Source organism: Mustela putorius, unplaced genomic scaffold, assembly GCF_011764305.1.
Source record: "Mustela putorius furo isolate JIRA1106 unplaced genomic scaffold, ASM1176430v1.1 tig00003869_pilon_pilon_pilon, whole genome shotgun sequence".
In the NCBI taxonomy this organism is placed as follows: domain Eukaryota; kingdom Metazoa; phylum Chordata; class Mammalia; order Carnivora; family Mustelidae; genus Mustela; species Mustela putorius.
Genome location: NW_025422021.1, coordinates 10,773,338 through 10,792,637, shown reverse-complemented (window position 1 = coordinate 10,792,637; position 19,300 = coordinate 10,773,338). Strand labels below are relative to the sequence as shown.

General features: G+C 38.8%; 1 protein-coding gene across 1 annotated transcript in view; it reads left to right on the top strand.

Annotated features, from left to right (window-relative positions):
* Positions 1-9,179: 9,179 nt before the first annotated feature.
* GORASP2 (golgi reassembly stacking protein 2) overlaps positions 9,180-19,300 on the top strand; it is a 36,879-nt gene continuing 26,758 nt past the window's right edge. The window contains exon 1 of the mRNA XM_004744057.3: positions 9,180-9,412. Coding sequence (XP_004744114.1) covers positions 9,350-9,412 — 63 coding nt within the window. The 5' untranslated portion in view covers positions 9,180-9,349. The remainder of the gene's footprint in view (positions 9,413-19,300) is intronic.

Sequence of the window (19,300 nt, the reverse complement as noted above, 5' to 3'; positions counted from 1 at the left end):
AGACAAAGGAGAACAGATTTTGTTGAAAACACAATAAGAAACAAGGAGGACAGGATTAAGAAAAGCAAGAAAAATAAAACAGTTGAACAGACATCATCACTAGCCCTCAGGGAGATTCAAATTAAAATACCCCATTGAGATATCACCTTATACCAGTTAGAATGGCCAAAATTAGCAAGACAGGAAACAATATGTGTTGGAGGGGATATGGAGAAAGGGGAACCCTCTTACACTGTTGGTGGGAATGCAAGTTGGTACAGCCTCTTTGGAGAACAGTGTGGAGATTCCTCAAGAAATTAAAAATAGAACTTCCCTATGACCCTGCAATTGCACTACTGGGTATTTACCCCAAAGATACAGATGTAGTGAAAAGAAGGGCCATCTGTACCCCAACGTTTATAGCAGCAATGGCCACGGTCGCCAAACTGTGGAAAGAACCAAGATGCCCTTCAACGGACGAATGGATAAGGAAGATGTGGTCCATATACACTATGGAGTATTATGCCTCATCAGAAAGGATGAATACCCAACTTTTGTAGCAACATGGACGGGACTGGAAGAGATTATGCTGAGTGAAATAAGTCAAGCAGAGAGAGTCAATTATCATATGGTTTCACTTATTTGTGGAGAATAACAAATAGCATGGAGGACATGGGGAGTTAGGAGAAGGGAGTTGGGGGAAACTGGAAGGGGAGGTGAACCATGAGAGACTATGAACTCTGAAAAACAATCTGAGGGTTTTGAAAGAGTGGGGGGTAGGAGGTCGGGGTACCAGGTGGTGGGTATTATAGAGGGCACGGATTGCATGGAGCACTGGGTGTGGTGCAAAAATAATGAATACTGTTATGCTGAAAATAAATAAATAATAAATTTTAAAAAACAGATGAACAGAGATAAAGAGTATTAGAGGAAAAAAATATAGAGAAAGGAAATAGCTAAGGAATATCTAAACATAAAGACATTATCCCTAAAAATGAGAACTAAAATATTGAATCTGAACATACACTTGAAAAAATAGAGGAAAAATTAACTACTAAGGACAGATACCACATAACCATTAACCAAATGGAGAATCATTCCTATTCTAAGATAGAAAGACTCAACATCATAAAGCTGTCAGTTCTCACTAAATAATGAGTTTAACAAGATCCTAATAAAAACACTAAGACCTTTTGTTAACCACACAAATTGATTTGTCTAGTTCAGGGGTCAGTGAACTAGGGCCTATAGGCTAAGTCCAGAGCATCCTGTTTTTTTTGTGAATAAAGTTTTATTAGAACATAGCCAAACCCACTCAATTACTTATTGTTAGTTGCTGCTCTCACTATATACAATGGCAGAGATAAGTAATCACCATGGAGATATAGGGGCTGCAAAGCCTAAAGTATCTGCTATCTGGTCTTTTACAGAAAAAGTTTGCTGATTCTTGATTATATTTTGGAAGCATATGACAGTTTGATTTCACGGGTCCACAGCTAGAATGCAATTTGGTTAAGGATGACTATCTCACCCACATGTTATTTAAGTGTGAGGGGGAAAGAATTTGTCTTCACATGAAACAGCTATCCCCTTGGGGTAATTTCCAGGGGGAATGAGGAATAATGTTTATCAAGCCCTTTGCAAGTTTCTGAAAGCACACTCTGATCTTTGCACAGAGACTGTCAACAATCACCCCTAACATCTGTACACATTTTGCTGGTACATTGTGATCTTTGCACAGAGACTGTCAACAATCACCCCTAACATCTGTACACATTTTGCTTTGACAACATGATTTACATTGTCCCATGATCCAGAGCAGGGGCAAGAAGAAATAAATTACCTGGGATGGCAAGTTTGATTTCTATCACCTAGGACCATGGAAAATTCCACCAACCTCTTCCACATTCCGAGGGAGTAATTTGGAGCAAGTCATGAACTTCCATCTCTCCACAATATCAAGGGAAAAATCCCCATCAGGCAAGGAAAGCAGGTATCAGGAAGTCAATATTGTTCTAACTGCTCTACTAACTGGCCCTACCAGCACCTTTTATCTTCAAAGGGTAAACAGGTGATAATTAACGTAATCACTCATTCCCTAAAGTTAGAGACCCAAAACAGTTGCCGGAAAGACTCAGCGGCTAGGAGACCATTGAAAGAAGTAGACCTGGGAGAGCTATTTAAGCAGGTTCTTTTATCTGAACAAACAAACAAACACCCCATCAAAAAACAGGCTACATTGAAAAATAGAGGTTTTAATTAAAAATACATGCAGTAATAAAGGTGATGGAAGTCTCGAAGAAAAGTAAGAGCATTAGTACATCTTGGGCCTTATTACTGAGTTTGCTTGCTGGGAAGATCACACCCAGCTGTAGAGATTCTCTTTGACAAAGATGCAGAGACAATTCAGTGGAGCGAGGATAGTTGCTTCAACACAAGGTGCTGGGACATTGGGACGTGCATACACACAGAAAAAGTGAGCCTTAGCACATGCTGCATGTAATGCAAAATGGATCAGAGACCTAGATGTAAAATATAAAACTTCTAGAAGAAAACATAGCAGGAAATCTGTGTGACCTTGGATTTGGTGATAATTTTAGATATAATACCAAAAGTGCAATACCTGAAAAAATGATAAATCGGACTTTTTTTATAAAAATTATTGATATTCGTGATTGGTAGTGTTAAGAGAATGAAAAGCCAAACGTGAGTGTAAATCACATATTTGTGAAGGATTCATATCCAGAACATATAAGAACTCTTAAAACTCAACAGTATGAAAAGAAATAATCCAATTTTAAAATGGGCAAAATATATGAACATACACTTTGCCAAGAAAGATATATGGATGGTGTATAAGTATATGAATAGAGGTTCAATAGCATTTGTCATTAGGGAAATGCAAATTAAAACCAGAATGAGATACTACTACATAACTAATAGAATGTTTAAAACCCCAAAATGGATAATACCAGATGCTGGTGAGGATGCAGAGCAGTATGAATGCATGTTCATTGCTGTTGGGAATGCAAAATAGTGCAGACACTTTTTAATACAGTTTAGCAGATGCTTATACAGCTAAACATAAGCCTACCATGCAACCAAGCAAATCCACTCCTAGGTATTTACTCAGGTGAATTAAAACTTTATGTTCAGGCAAAATCTCTATGTGAATGTTTATAGCAACTTTATTGATACTTGTCAAAAACTGGAAGCAACCAAGATGTTCTTTAACAAATAAATGGAAAACAAATCATGATATGTGATTTGTACATCCATACAATGGAATACTGTTCAATAATAAAAAAGGAATGTGTTACAGATGCACACAGCATGCATGAATCTTAAATGCATTTTGCTAAGTGAAAAAAGCCAGACCCAAAGGTCTACATATTATGTAATTCTGTTCATATGACATTCTGGGAAAGGTAAAACTATAAGGTTGGAAAACAGATTAGTGGTTGCCAGGGGTTAAAAGAAAGAGCAATGGTTCATCACAAGGGGGACACACAAGGAAATTTTTCGGGTGTTGGAAATGTTCTGTATGGTTATAGGGTGGTAGTTGCATGCATTTGTAAAAAACCCATAGAATAGTACATCACAAAGAGTGAACAGTAATGTGTGCAAATTAAAAGAAAATCAACCAGGGGCTCATGGGTGGCTCAGTCAGCTAAGTGTCTGCCTTCAGCTCAGGCCATGATCCCAGGGTCCAGGGATCTAGTCCCACACTGGGCTCCCTGCTCAGGGGTGAGCCTGCTTCTTCCTTCCCTCCCTGCTCATGTTCTCTCTCAAATAATTAAATAAAATATTTTTTTAACAAAGAAAAGAAACAAGGAAGGAAGGAAGGAAAGGAGTCAACCAGAATGTCAGGGATCCCTGGGATGGAATGCAGACTGGAACCAATGAATCTAACTGTATTACACAAGTGAAAATTGTATATATCTGACATATATATATTCATATATCGCACTAAAGAGGGTAGGGGGGAAATGGAGTTGACCTAAGTGACTTTGGAAAATGGTGTTTTGACTGAAAACCACAAATCTAAAGATAGAGGGGTGCCTGGGTGTCTCAGTTGGGTAAGCATCTGACTCTTGGTTTTGGCTCAGGTCATGATCTCATGGGCCACAGGATCTAGGCCCCTGTCAGGCTACATGCTCAGTGGGGAATCTGCTTAAAGATTTTCTCCTTCTGCCCCTCCCCCTACACACACACACTCTCTCTCTCTCTCTCTCTCTCAAATAAATAAATAAAGCTAAAGACAGAAAACTATGCAAATATGGTGCTCCAGTTGAGAAATTTGCTTCTTACAGGAGTACATCTTAACAATTTTAAAAGTATTTTGTGTGTAGTATGTAATAGTTAATAATGAGAGCTAAGTTTCTCACTGTCAGAGAAAGAAGTCACAAATGAGCAAAAGGAAAATGCTAAAATGAATTCTGTGGGGCTCAATTAGAGTCAGATGGTGTGAACTCATATTTAGTTTAACATATACACAGATGGATATAGAAATAATTATAGATCTGTGTATATACATTAGATCAATTTATATTCATGTTTCCTAGCTTTGTCTGCTGAGAATGTCTAAAAGCAGTGACATTTCAATAGCAATGAGCACACCCAGAGCCCAGATCTTGGTTTCTAAATGTCGTTTTCCAATTAAAGGAAGCTGGGCTTCTTGGAGAAATGGCTGATTCTAGGGCTGGAACAGAAAAAATTGAAGATGAGCCTGGAGCATGTTGTAGTGCCAGTAAGTAAAGAAATACTCAAGAAAGGAATGGTTGCACAACAGCGTGACTATACTTAGTATCACTGAGCAGTACACTTAGAAATGGTTAATATAGTAGGCTTTATGTTTTATGTATTTTACCACAGACAAAAAAGACAAGAGCCTGCCAAAAGGACACAGAAGCTTAAACTGAGAGTGCTCTCAATGGGGCAAAGCTGGAAGAATTTGAACAACAAAATATGTCATTTTGCATTCCCATCAGCATTGAATAATGTAGTATTAGATTATAACTGAAGTACAAAATGAGTATACATGAGTCCATACTAATATAAATATAATTATTAAATAAATAACTAGGAGCAAAGAGGCAAAATTTCTTATAGAAGAATTCCAAATTCTATCTTTGGGATACTGTCTTCCAGGAGATGGAGCTTGAGGGTGGGCTCCAGTGACTTCGCGACTTCCTTCCAGGAGAAAGGGAAAAATGGTAATTTTACTATTGAGACAGTACCTTAAAAGGGGATCATGGTTAACATCACCAGTAATGGGTCATGTTAGTGGCAGGCACTCTGATATAATGTAATGAAGAGGGCACCTCACCTCTATGGTCTTCCTCCCCAAACCTATAATCCCAGTCTAATCACGAGAGAAACATGAGACACACCCAAATACTGGTATATTCTGCAAAATACCTGACCAGAGCGCTCTTTGAAACTGTCAAGGTCCTAAAAATCAGGAAAGTCTGAGACACTACACAAACCAACGAAGACTAAAGAGTTTACGGAGATAGGACAACTTACTGTGATATAGGATGCTGAATTGAATCCCAGAACAGAAAAATATCAGGGAAATACTGGAGAAATTTAAACAAAGTGTAGAGTTTAGTTAATGCTAGGGTTCAAATGTTGGTTTCTTGGTTTTGACAAATGTATCGTGGCTTGTGAGATGCTAACAGTAGGAGAAAACGGGTAAAGTCATATGGGAACTCTCAGTGCTATCTGCAATCTTTCTGTAAATCTAAAATTCTTCCAAAAATTCCAAAACAAAATTGTGTTTAAAAATAAATAAAAACTTTAGCAATAAAGATGATGGGAATGTCAAAGAAACGTAGCAACATTGGTATAAATTGGGCCTTGGGGCTGTGATTGCTGGAAGGATCCCTTTCAATTCTAGAGATTCTTGTTGGTTATCTGCCCAAAAAACAGCACACACTGAGCATTATTCTAGCACAGCAGTTCTTAGATTGTGTGTGTATCAGAATCCTGGAAATTTAATAAAGACTACTGGGGCCTAGGTTCATTGAAATAAACTAACATTGGACTACTGTATTTTCACAGAGCTACCTGATTCTGATACATACCCAAGCCCAAGAACCACAGCTCTAGCACTTTTCTACTACCAGGACCATCCATCCATCCATTCATTCAATCATTTATTCATTCAATAACTATTTATTGAGCAACTATTCTATGCCAGCCAGTTCTTAGTACCAAGTATACAGTAGTAGGCACCAGGCAAAGACCTTATGGGGTTTATATTCTAATACACATATAAACCTACACTGAGTCTCTTGCATGACCCAGTTCAAGTCCCCAGAGAAAAAATCTGATTGGCCTAGCTAATCATTTACCATCTGCTGTTTGTTTTGGCGGGGAAGGGGCCACAAAGCTTTTCTTAACAGGCTACTTCATGGATTATTAGTGTAGGTGTTGGTTTCCAGTAAGTCGAGGGTTCCCCCTCTACTCCAGTCAGCTATGGCTGTGGTTCCATGCTCTGAAACTTGACCCCTCCTGAGGTTTGCTTCTTCAGCAAAACTAACTAGGTCAGGAAGGTTAGGGAGACCCTGGTGTGTGACCATGAAGGATGGTTGTTATCCAAATGAAGTGGGAGCCAAACTTTCCCAGGGAAGTCTGGAGGCAAAAATATTTAGGCTGCACTGATCAATATGATATAGGGATCCTTCCATCACAAACTATTTATGGGTTTTCACTTTTCTACTCCTTGTAATATTTCAGAGTACCGGCTTGCCTCCAGCAGAGTCCTACCTCAGCTGAAACTGTCTTAGACAATAATCTCCCATGCATTCCCCCTCCATCATGTTATATTTATTTATATTCACTTTGGCCATATACTTAGGATTTTATTCATTGCCCTCTGAGCATATTCTGTAACTACAAGAGGGAAACAACTAGCACCAGGAAATATGGAACAATGGTTTGCACATTTTTAGTCCCAAATCTGGTGAGCCTTGCACCTTACCCACTACCAACTGCCACTAAATAATAACACAGATCTTGATAAGGCACAAAGTGGAGCAGCAGAGGGAACTTGTTAACTGATCCTAAAAAAGAAAAGGCTTTGAGGCTATTTCACACGTTCAGTTCAAGTCAACAGACTTTATTACCATGTTTCCAAGACTCAGCCAGGAACAAGGGGTCTGAAAATGAAAAAAACCTGACCCTCACCCTGAATGAATGGACCATAAAGAGTGGAAGACAGGTCTATGACAAAGAGATGTTTCCAGAAATGAAGGAACTAACTATTCTAGGAACTAAAACTGAGGAGAGGCATTCCTTTGAATTTAAGGATCTGTAAGTACTATTCGAGATGGAACTAACTGGATAGTTAGAATTTTTCTAAGTGTAAATTGAAGAAGCAGCACTCCAGATGTATGGATCAGCATGAATAAAGTAAAGAAGGGAAGAAAATAAATGGCCTGTGTGGGGCATAGCAGATAGTCACTCATATGACTGGAGCAAAATATAGCTCTAAGGAAGGGCCAGAATTGCTGATGGACTACCAAAGGTCCATATCCTGGGTTCTGCAAACCGCAGCTAGTGCCAAACGTCTGGGAAACAAAAATCTGACCACTGAACATAACAACAGCTTATCACACCACCATGAGGAAGATTATAATTGTCATGCAAAACAAGAACATCATCAAATCTAGTTCTTATATGTTTTTCTTTACATTAAATTCATTAATGACTTAGCTGCCAGGCACTCTGTTAAGTATTAGGAACATAGAGCTAATTCCACTGCAGTCCCTGCCCTTGAGGAACCTAGTAACTAGAGATTTCATTTGTGTATTTATGTGTTGATTAGGCCTCCTAAAAACCTGCTGTTGGTTTACTGACAGCAAAGAAAGATAAATGACTTTTTATTTTAAAATTTTAAATACTCTTTTTGTTAGAGAAGCAGTCCATGAGCATTAGAAAATAGAGAACCAGCAAAAACAAAAAGTAAAACATCTCTGGCACACCCAGAAATCATCACTGTATTCCTTGGTTCATATCCTTTCACATCTTCATATACGTATGTATGTATTATGTATTTTGCTCACGAAAAGGTTTTCATATTGTTTACAGACATACTGTGTCTTGTCACCTGCTTTTATTCAGTCAATAATTTCCACTTTTCCATATCAGTAAATGCTTCAAATACTCAGCACATATTCAAATTTTCCCACTTGAGCCAAAAATGTCCTTTCCAGTTAATTTCTCCAAATCAGCCTTCCACTCAAGCCCTTACATTGCATCTCCTGATTACATCCTTCCTATCTCTTTTAATCCAGTATAGTCCCTTTCTTATCATTCTGACTTGATGAAAAGAACTAGTGAGCTGTTCTGAGGGACCGTCCACCTCTTTTATTTGTCTGGTTGTTTCCTTGTGATATCATTTTACTTACATCTTCCTCTAACCTCTGTATACAACAGGAAGATCTAGCTAAAGACGTGGTAGACGCATGTTAGACATTTTGGGCTAGAATATTTCATGGGTGGTAATATGTACTTTACATTCCTTCATATCGTCTGAAAACCTGGCTGACAAACCATTAGTGATGATCAAATTGACCCTTGGGCAATGGCCATAATTAGAGACTGTAAGAGGGAAAGGGCAAAAGGAGAAACGGAATAGGAAAAGTGGGACTACAACTTGGCTACCCAAAGGAAGTGGGAAACCCAGCAGCAGCAGCAAACAGGACACCCAGGACATCCAGTTGTGCTTCCCACTCTGATATCGCTCAGAATGTGACCAATCCTCTGATCTTGTTCTTATACTTAGGACGGCAAAAACAGAGACAGAACCTCTTCCTTTATAAAACCGAGTTGAGCTGAGCGGATGCGGGATTCAGCCCACAGAGAAGCACCATCACCCTCTCTACCATCTGGGGCGAGACCCGTAAACATGGAGAACAGAACGCAGCTCGTACCCACCCCTATTCTTTTCAGTAGCAGTCCTTTCACGGTCTCTCGCCACCAGGGGGAGCTACGACAAAGCAATCTTTTCTTCGGGCGAGCGGAAACGCGTCTCGATAAAGCTTGTCCAACCCAAGCATTCGTAACTTGATGCCGGGGCTGGAGGAACTGTTATCTCTGTGGTCTCGCGAGCACGAGTAAGCCCCTCCCCGCCCGTGCGTGTTCAGGCCCCTTCCGGTGATTTGCGGCAGGTGGCGCTGTCTGCGGCGTCGCAGCGGCCGTGGGTACCGCGGCGACGCTCTCCCGGCGGGCAGTGCGGCCCGGCTCTCCGGCGGCAGCGAGTGCCACGTCCCAAGTGCTACGCGGAGGAGCGGAGCGGGCGGTGCGCGGGGGGCGGGGAGCAACGCGGATCCCGTCCCGGCCACACTGATCGCCCGCCGCCATGGGGTCCTCGCAGAGCGTCGAGATCCCTGGCGGGGGCACGGAAGGCTACCACGTCCTTCGGGTAAGGGCTCCGACGACGGCTGGGGAAGGGCGGGCTGGAGGCGGGGCCCGGCGGCGGGGAGGCAGAGGCCCCGACGGGCCCCTTCCCGGGACAGCCAGGCCCGACCGCGAAGAAGAGCGGCGACTGCGGGCTCTGCCTTAGCCGAGGCCGGTTCAGGAGGCCGCTCGCATCCCCTTCCCCGGAGCGCTCCAGGCCTGGGGTCTGCCGCTCCGGCAGGATCGGGTGGAGCCAGGGCGGCAGCTGGCCCTTTGATCGGGGGGCGGCCCAGCCAGGGGGGCAGAAGGGGTAATCTTTTTCTCCTCGGTCTTCTCTGTCCCCTGTCTCTAAATTCTTAGAAGGCTTGGGGCAAAGTCTGCAGAAGAGGTGATGGTGAAGCCAGCATTTGAGTTTTCTGAGAAAACGAAGTCTGGAACTCGCAGGCTAGAGGCGGGGGATGCGACGGGCCGGTGTTAATTCACCTCGGAGCTTGTTTAGATGTCTGGAAAAGCCAATTAGGCAAACAAGATAAAATGGCCCAGAAGTAGGTTTGAGGGACTTAAATTTCCTTGATATTGCAGGAGTTTTTCCTCTCCTGGTTCGCTCCTGACCTTTCCAACCCTCCTTTTCCACATTTCCTGGTAGGGGGGAGCTTCTGTTGTTCTAAGACTGCTCAGGGTGTGGTGGAGATTAAGGTTTAGATCCACAGTGGTAAAAAGGTAATGGAGAGGAACGTTTAAAAATAAATAAATAAATAAATAAATAAATAAATAATTTTGAAAGAACTCTAGGTAAACAAAGGAAGGCAGCTTCTGGCACCAGGATGGAGGAACATTAGTATCTCAAAAAGCATTAGGTAAGCCCCTGCTTATGAGCAGCCTAAGCTGTTGTAAAGCATGTGGTTCTTGTAGAACTGGAAGTCTTTAAAAGTAGTATTGACGGTTATGTGCCGTGACACCTGCGTGAGTGGTAACATGATGGATTGTCAGCAAGGTGGCCCCAATCTGCAGCACCATTTCCGGACGTAATAGAGGGTCACTAAATGTTAGCTGCTCACGGGCAAGAACATTTTAACTGAAAGTGAGAAAGTATATTTTCTGGTGCTTATAGTCATTTTATGCCTTAGATCCCATGTTTTAGGTGAGACGACATTCTTAAAGTGAATTAGCCAGCTGTGGGTGATAGCACTGTGATTGATCACCTTTCTGATCTTTGGGATTATGGTGTCTTGTTGCCTCTCCACTCTACTAAAAATCTCTTGAAGCCACGCTGTTGGTAGGAAAGGATGATTTTCCCAGAAAATAAAGCATATTTCCTTCAGCTAAGCCAATCCCAAGAGCCACCCCAGTGGGAGAAATTGAAGGAGAAATGCCAGATCTGAATGTAAAGTGAAATTTAGTGGCAGTACTTTTCTATTATCTGGTTTGATTTTGAGTATTCTACCCCGGGGCATGATATCCGGTATCACCAGCTGATTCTCACAGTGGCTGATTGTAGCTGTGAATCTTTGGGGATTCGTGATATTTTAATGATACATGCACTCAGTAAAATAGCTTAATTGAGTTTTAAAAGTCTTCAGAAAGATGTGCACATCAAAAGGATAGCAATTAAATGATTCTGCTAATGACTGTTTCACGTGAAATAAGTTGAAGTATATTTTCTTTACATTGGTGCACCTCTGTAAATCACTCCTGTATATTCATTAGTGTAGTTAGTTGTGTTATAAATGTATAAATCTGATTTTCAGAAGCACTAGGGACACCCTTAGTTTCCAGTTTGCATCTGGAGCATAAATGTTGCAAAAGATTAAATCTTACTCAGGTTTTATTAGAGGGAGCTTTAAAATAGTAATGACCATCTAACTTAGGAGAATTTTTTAAATGTGTTTGAGTTCCTAACCCACTCTGTCCTTGATTCGGTAATTGGTTTTCAGTTATCTTTTAGAAGGGAAAGTACTATGTTAAATCTGAACATACAGAAAAAAGTCTTTCGTTTATTATGGCCTAAATATGCAGTGATACATTCCACCACTGGATTACTGAGCTTGTAAACTAGAATAAATACTGTAAGATAGTGTTTGAATAAAGTCACTCATGTTAACAAGTTCTAGAATGATTTCATTAGAAGTTTTTTTTTCTTTAATAATCAGTTCCCTGGCCATTTCCTTGTTAGTAATAAAAACTTGTTAGGGTTTTGAAATAATAATTATGGGGACACCCACATCCACTGCTGTTTTACTATTGTTATTTCCAAGTCCTTACATTCTCATAGATTGAACTTTACATTTTTTTTCTATTTTTCATATCCATTGGTATATTCTGCTTTTAAAATTTTTAGGGGACAACCTTGAATTAGTTTCAGAGTCTCTGCTGTGAGCAGTGTACTTTCCTTTTTATGTATTATGCATTTATGTATCAGTGAACATTCTCAGGTAGTGATCATACTGTATATCCAATTCCCCATTCCTACCCTAGAAGTAACTACTGTAGTTTCTTAAGTATCTTTTCAAAAATGTTTTATACATGTAAAAGAATTCTGCTCCCCTTCACTCTTTCTGTTTCCTTTTGTATCTGTTGGAATCATAAAATACATACTGTTACTCCCCTCCTGTCTGACTTGATAATCATCTTGGCAGTCTTTTCCATAGCAGCACATAGAGATCTGCCTCTTGGTTTCACTTAGCTCTGTAGTAGTTTGTTGTACCATAGTTAAACAGCACCTCCTGGTGATGATCATTTAGTTTTTCTAGTCTTTGCTGTCACCAGTACATGTTCACCTTAAACCCTACCTTTGTTTTCACTTAAAATGTACATTTTCCCAACTTACTGAATTTTAATGTTGTCTATTTATACAAACATTGATCTTCATTTTAGTAGGTTACTACATTGTTTTCTGATAATCAACATGTGATCATTACAGATTTTTCAGATAAGTTAAAAAAGTGTAACAAAGAATCTAAATTATCTATAATTCTATCCTCTTACGGTAAATACTGCAGAAGTATTTCTCCTGTGCCTAACCATGCCCCTTAGCCATCTTTCACAAAGATTGTGAATGATAGACATACTCCAGTACAGTATGAGCTGAAGTTACCCTAAGATGTTAGTCACTGGTAGATAAATCAGGCCCTAACCACAGATTGGAATGCTATACATTAATGAAAATGGTGTTTCAAAACTCTGTGGCCATAGGTATTCCTCTCTGTGTAGGTGCATGTACAGTCAAGTGCCCAGGAAAATCAAATGGAAAGGTACTAAGCCGGGATATTAAAAAGGATTATTGGTTAATGGTGACATTTTTATATTCCTTTTAAACTTCAGTATATTTTCTAAAATTTCCACAGTGGTCATGAAACATTTGTATATTCACAAGAAATAATTGAAAGATATTTTTAAAGGTGAACTATTGGAAGTTTTTTAATTTGTTTAGAAGCCTTTTTTTTTTTAAATTATTGATTTATTTACTTGAAAGAGATTGAAAGAGAGCGTGAGCAGGGGGATCGGCAGAGGGAGAGGGAGAGGGAGAAGCAGGCTCCCCACTGAGCAGGGAACCTGATGTAGGGCTCAATCCCAGGACCCTGAGAACATGACCTGAGCCAAAGGCAGATGCTTAACCATCTGAACCACACAGATGCCCTCTTTTAAAAATAGCATTATATTTCAGATTCACTTATGCAGTAAGTCCAATTCCATGTTCATCATGAGTACCACTTTTATTCCCACTCTCCAATCTTAACATCAGGCAGGAAAAATGTTAGCCAGGCCTTCTTAGGTTTGTTAGAAGTTATTGTAAGTTACTATAGTTGAAGTATGTTGAATACAGAATTCTTGCCTAGGTTCTCTTTTAATGACCAAGTAAACCACACAAGGCCTTTTTTTTTTTTTTTAAAGATTTTATTCATTTATTTGACAGAGAGAGAGAGATCACAAGCAGGCAGAGAGAGAGGAGGAAGCAGGCTCCCCGCCAAGCAGAGAGCCGGATGTGGGGCTGGATCCCAGGACCTGAGATCATGACGGAAGCTGAAGGCAGAGGCTTTAACCCACTGAGCCACCCAGGCGCCCCCACAAGGCCATTTTTAAAATTACATTTTGGAGTCGCCTCATGATGCCATTACAAGATTTGTTTCTAAATTTAAATATTCAAATTAATTGCATTCTATACCTAATACTCTTTGAGATAGGGGTTATCTGAGGACATTCTGAAACCAATGTTCACACCACTATGGGGACATGGAAGATGTCATGTTCACTATTCCTTGTCATTTCCTTCAAGAGAGATTCTGAGGTGATGCATGTTTTGAAGGAAAGGCCATTGAGATGAAGTATGTTTCCAGTATAATAATAGGCCTTTATCTCCAGAGCTATTTGCTGCGGACTAGGCAGCATTAAATATTCTTCTTAGAGGAGAAAGTGACAGTAGAATTATTTCCGTAGAAAAAAGAGGGTGCCTGGGTAGCTCTTTCAGTTTGGTGTCTCATTTTGGGTCAGGTCATGATTCCATTGTCCTTGAATGACTCCCATGTTAGGCTCCCTGCTTAGCAGGGATTCAGCTTCTCTCTCTCTCCTTCTCTGTCCCTCCCCGCTCCTTATGCTCTCGCTCTCAAATAAATAAAATATTTTTTAAAAAGAAAATGGAGTATATAGACATAGTTACTATTACATGGATCCATCCTTTTTTTAATGGTATCTCACTCATCTAGATGAAATCCTACAGGATTTCAACTTGGTACTTATTTTGAGAAAGGGAATTCCTAATATTTGATAGTCATAATTTTTTCCACTAACACAGTGTTTCTCAAACTTTTTAAATTTATGCCCCTTTCAAATGTGAAAAACAAAAATCTCACTACTCCCCTCTTTTCTCCTCACTCACTCTGAAAACAGAGTGAGTATAAAAGGAAAACTGTTGGGTTATTTGATGTTTCTCAGATATAAAGTTATAATCGAAGAAGCTTTATAAACACCCACCTAAAGTAAGATGACTTTTTTTTTTCCTCCAAACAGTATGCAGAACCAAAAGTGATCACTCCTATTAAAAGACTATGAATACAGGTGCCCAGCTGGCTCAGTCTACAGCACGTGGCTCTTGATGTCAGAGTTATGAGTTCAAGCTCGCCATAGGGCATTTGGGGTACCTGGCTGGCTTAGTTGGTAGAGCATGTAACTCTTGATTCTGGGTTGTGGGTTTGAGCCACATTGGGTGTATAGAGATTACTTAAAAATAAAATCTTAAAGAAAGACTATGAAGTTTAATAAACATTCTTTGAAATTCCTTTCAAGTGTGGGAATTATATTATTTCAGTTCATAGATACCATGGAATACAATGTATGTGAACCTTACACCTTTTTAAGACTTACAATTATCATTGAACATAAATTTTTCCTAATATTACTGGACTTCTAACAAATCAGTGTTACACTCTGTACACTTTCATATTTTGTGATGAAGTGTGTTTCGGTGTATGGGCTGTTGTCCTCAAGATCTTTATTTGGGGAAACCCACAGGTAGTGTGTAATTACAGTTTCTGTTCTGGTCAGTAAGTAGTAGAGTGTACAGCACTACCTGTAGTGTTCTCTGGATCACATACTGACAGGGCTTTTTAAAATGATACTGCTGACTTTTCATAAGAACAGAATTTAGGGGGAAAAAAGAATTGACCATAGAATAACCATTAATTTCAGTACATTTATTTTGCTAGCTTTCATACGATGCTGAAAGGATTATGTTATTTTGATTGATTCACTAATACTAGTTAATCTAGAAAATATTTATCTGTAAAGGTTTGATACATACTTCAGTATGTATCTGAAGAATGTAGATTTAACTGTAGCTTGCCATCAGAGGTGTGATTAAGTAAGATGACTTTTTTTTTCCTCCAAACAGTATGCAGAACCAAAATAGTTACTCTGAGAGACTGTACATTGTCCCTCTTGGCATTGCAAATAAATTTACTGCAGCATAAGCAGAATGATGCTAAAGATTGTTTTTGTTCTAAGCACCCATGAGAGAGCGTTCCAGCACATGATCCGCAATAAGGAACCTTGTCATCTGGTAGACATGAATATATTGAGAGACTTCGGAGTAGACCACCCGAGACCACTCTTGGTAATCACTGGATCCTAGTGTCAGCTCCATCATTGTGTTTTTTTGGACAAGCCTTTTAACTTTTTTTGAGCTCTATTATTTCTATCTGAAAAGTAAGGATAATAGTAGTACATCTTATACCTTTTGTACTAAAAACCATAGTACATATTGTATATGATATATTTTGGAAAGAATTGAGCACGTTAACTTTTTTTTTCTGGCCAACTGCCACCATACGGAAGACCTTGCCCTTAAACTTCTTTATTAAAATAGTGTTGTCACTGGGTATTATGTAAGACGAATCACAAACCTGTACCTCCGAAACCAATAAAACATTATATGTTAATTTAAAAAATAAATAAAAGTTAAATTAAAAGTAAACAAATAATAAAAAACAATTTGAAACTTAAAATCGGAAAATGGGAAAAAATAAATAAAACAGTGCTGTCTACCTCATTGGTTATCCCAAGGGTTAAATGAGATATTCCATAATAAAGCCATTTGCCTTAGCATAGGGTCTGGAATATGATAAAGACTCAGTAAATGTTAGCAGATGCCTTTATTATTAGCATCTGTGTTATTGTATCACCCAGTGAGAACCACTATTGTAGTGGCAGTACTAGTTAAAATAGACCTCTAAGCATATTAGGTAACATTTACATTTATTTGATCATTTAGTGGCTACTTCTCGTCCATTACCTAACCCTATACTTTACTGCTTAAGTTTTGGGGCACCTGGCTGGCTCATTTGGAAAAGCATGTGACTCCTGATCTTGGGTCATAAGTTGGAGCCCCATGTGGGGTGTAGATATTACTTAAATTTAAGGGGAAAAAAAAAAAACCTAATGTACAAGTTTGGGATCATATCTGACCCATTAGTTTTACTTATGTGCCTGCTAATTTTTAAGGATCCTCTTTTTTTTTGTTTTTAAAGATTTTATTTATTTGTTTGACAGACAGATCACAAGTAGGCAGAGAGAGCTGGCTTCCCCCCAGCAGAGAGGCTCCATCCCAGGACCCTGGGATCATGACCTGAGCTGAAGACAGAGGCTTTAACCCACTGAGCCACCCAGGGCACCCCAAGGATCCTCATTTTTAAGGAAATTTTGTCTTTAAAAGGTAGATGGTACCCCTGTCCTTTTCACTGCTTAGCATCACAGTGATACTAGGCACGTTAATTAAAATGCCAAAGAGAATCTCTGTAATTAAAATACTGTTGTTGGGTTTGATCTACACTGTAGAAGCTATAGATAGCTTGGCGACAGTTAGACTTATTTCATGGTGAGTCATTCAGTTTTAGAAACTATCTTGTCACCTCCTCACTTTGCAGCTAAAGAGAAGGAGCACGGAAGGATTATTGCCTAAGGTCATGCAGCAGGTTTTCTTTCTCTAAGAAACAAATACCTAAGTTGGTATTTGGTGTAAAATTTGGTGACAGGTTGTCAGAATTTTTGCTTCTTTTGGAGCAGACTTCACTTTCTTTCAACATCATTTTCCTGATATACAACTTTCTCTGAGAAGGTACTGTATACTGATAGGTTTTAATTTCGTTTTAGTTACCATTAGAATTTTATTTCAGATTGCTTCATATGTTATAAATTACACCATAGGGTCAGTCAGAAAAACATAACTCTGAGTTATTTTGGTAGAACATGTGAGAATGTTTTAGCAAGTAAAGCTTGAACTCTTCTAGTCAAAATAATTTCCACATACTTGTGTCAAGTCCCAAAGAGGAAAACTGACCCTTTTCAGACATAGAAGAGCTCTCCCCCAACTCCAAAAGTACCTTTTTTAAATTTTTTAATAACTGAAGGATTTAGGGTTTATTTTTATTATATCACATTCCTATGTCTTACCCCATCATTTTGATCTCCCAAGCATATACATACAAATGAGGCTTTATGTGTATGGTTGGAATGAGTCATCATTAATACTCAGATTGAACTTAATTTTTAGCCTTATTTAACATCCCTGCTCTTTTTAAAAATAACACAAAAGTGAGAATGTTAACATATGAGAGGAGATAATGGTGTAGACAGAAAGTCATTCAGAGGGACTTAACTTTCATGTGTGAAGGAATTGGTGGTGCAGTAATAAAGAGACAGTTACACATTCCACTGAGCCCATTTTATGGAACCATCTCCATGGTTAGAAAACTTAAGAGAAATAATTCACATACTAGTCAGAAATGTGGGTAATGTATATCACCTTATAAAATGCCTACTTTGATGATATCCTGTGTTCCAAAAGTAGCTTTGCAGTGTCCTTTCTGTGTTACATTAAGGTGGCAGTTCTGTGGCATTTCCTCAGCTGGAAATCCATAAATGACTGGTGGAATTAGGAGAATGCCTTCCCTTGAGTCCACCCAAACTTTTCTTCCTTCTACTCTGCTGTCCCTGTCCTCAAGCCACGATTTAAAACGGAGAGTGGTTCATGTGAAATGACCCAAACCTAGTATAAAGTACTATTGCACTTTTACTCTCAGAAGGGAATGATGCGTCACTGGAAAGCAACCAGTATAGAAAAAACAGTAAGGTCTGTACACAAAGAAAAATTCATGATAAATCTGGGAAAACTTTCTAATGATCTAGGATCAGAAGGTAAGAGAAAAGCCAAAAGTTTAATTGCATTTAGTTGTTTGAACAAAACAGTTAATGGTATCTCTTAGGGCTGTCTTTCAAACTTTATTCTTAATATAGTAAGAAATTTATTCTCCATTGCAACTGGTGTGTCCTACTACATTTCATGAAAAATAATGATCATTATTAAGTCCTGAGTTTTTTATATTTTATCTATTCTGATATTTTATTTTGGCATTTGTTCATTAATGACCCACTAAATTAATTTCAGAACCCACTGAAACTCCCTATAGTAACTGAATGACACCACTTTAAGAAGAATTTAAATATAGTTGGTGATTCCAAATCCAGCTCCTAATCATGGATGCTAATTTCTTTTTATGGATACCCCTTCACTGTGCAGTTTCTGTCATAAGGTTCTCATTTTTTGCTTCTTGAGTAAAAAAAAGTCTCACAAGTTTTGTTTTGGCTTATTGTAGCTATTTTTTCTAGAGTGTTTATGAAGGAAGTATTTTTCTGATGTGATTTTTATTTTTGTAAGATAACCTCCAAGTGTAAAAGTTCAACTTCTGTAAGTGCCAGTAATTGTGTTCATAATATATTCTACCTGTCCATGTTTTGGTAACATTTATTTTTATCATTCATTTTTAAGTATAACTACTCTTTACTATTTTCAGCTGCTGCATTGTATTTCTTAATTGTTCAAAGTAAACTATGAGGCCTGAGAAGAATTGGATAAAGTGGAACTTCAGCGTACTTGTTAGAACTCTCAGGGAATGAATTTGTATGGAGTCAATTTCTTATTTAAAATGGATTATTTACTGCTTTCAGTATCAAGAATATATTATATGCGAATCTATTTTTAAAATGTATTTCATGCTTCCCAGCATCACTCACAGATGATAAATATATTTTAGCCTTTTTATACCTTAATTGTTGTGATGGTATCCATATATTCTATTATATTTGTATTTGAATACAAATCATGTACTTAATCACCTAGGCTTTCAGTGCACAGTGGTAGCCTCTAGCCACATATGGCTGTTTAAACTTAGATATAAATTATTCATGTTAAATGAAGTTAAAAATTGAGTTCCACAGTCACACAAGCCACATTTTCACCTGTGGCTAGTGGCTACTGTATTTGGACAGCACATGTGCAGATCTTTGTAATTGTAAAAACTTCTAAAAAACGGCTTAATGGCAGAGACCATTCTTTTTAATCATTGCATTCCCTACAACTAGACAC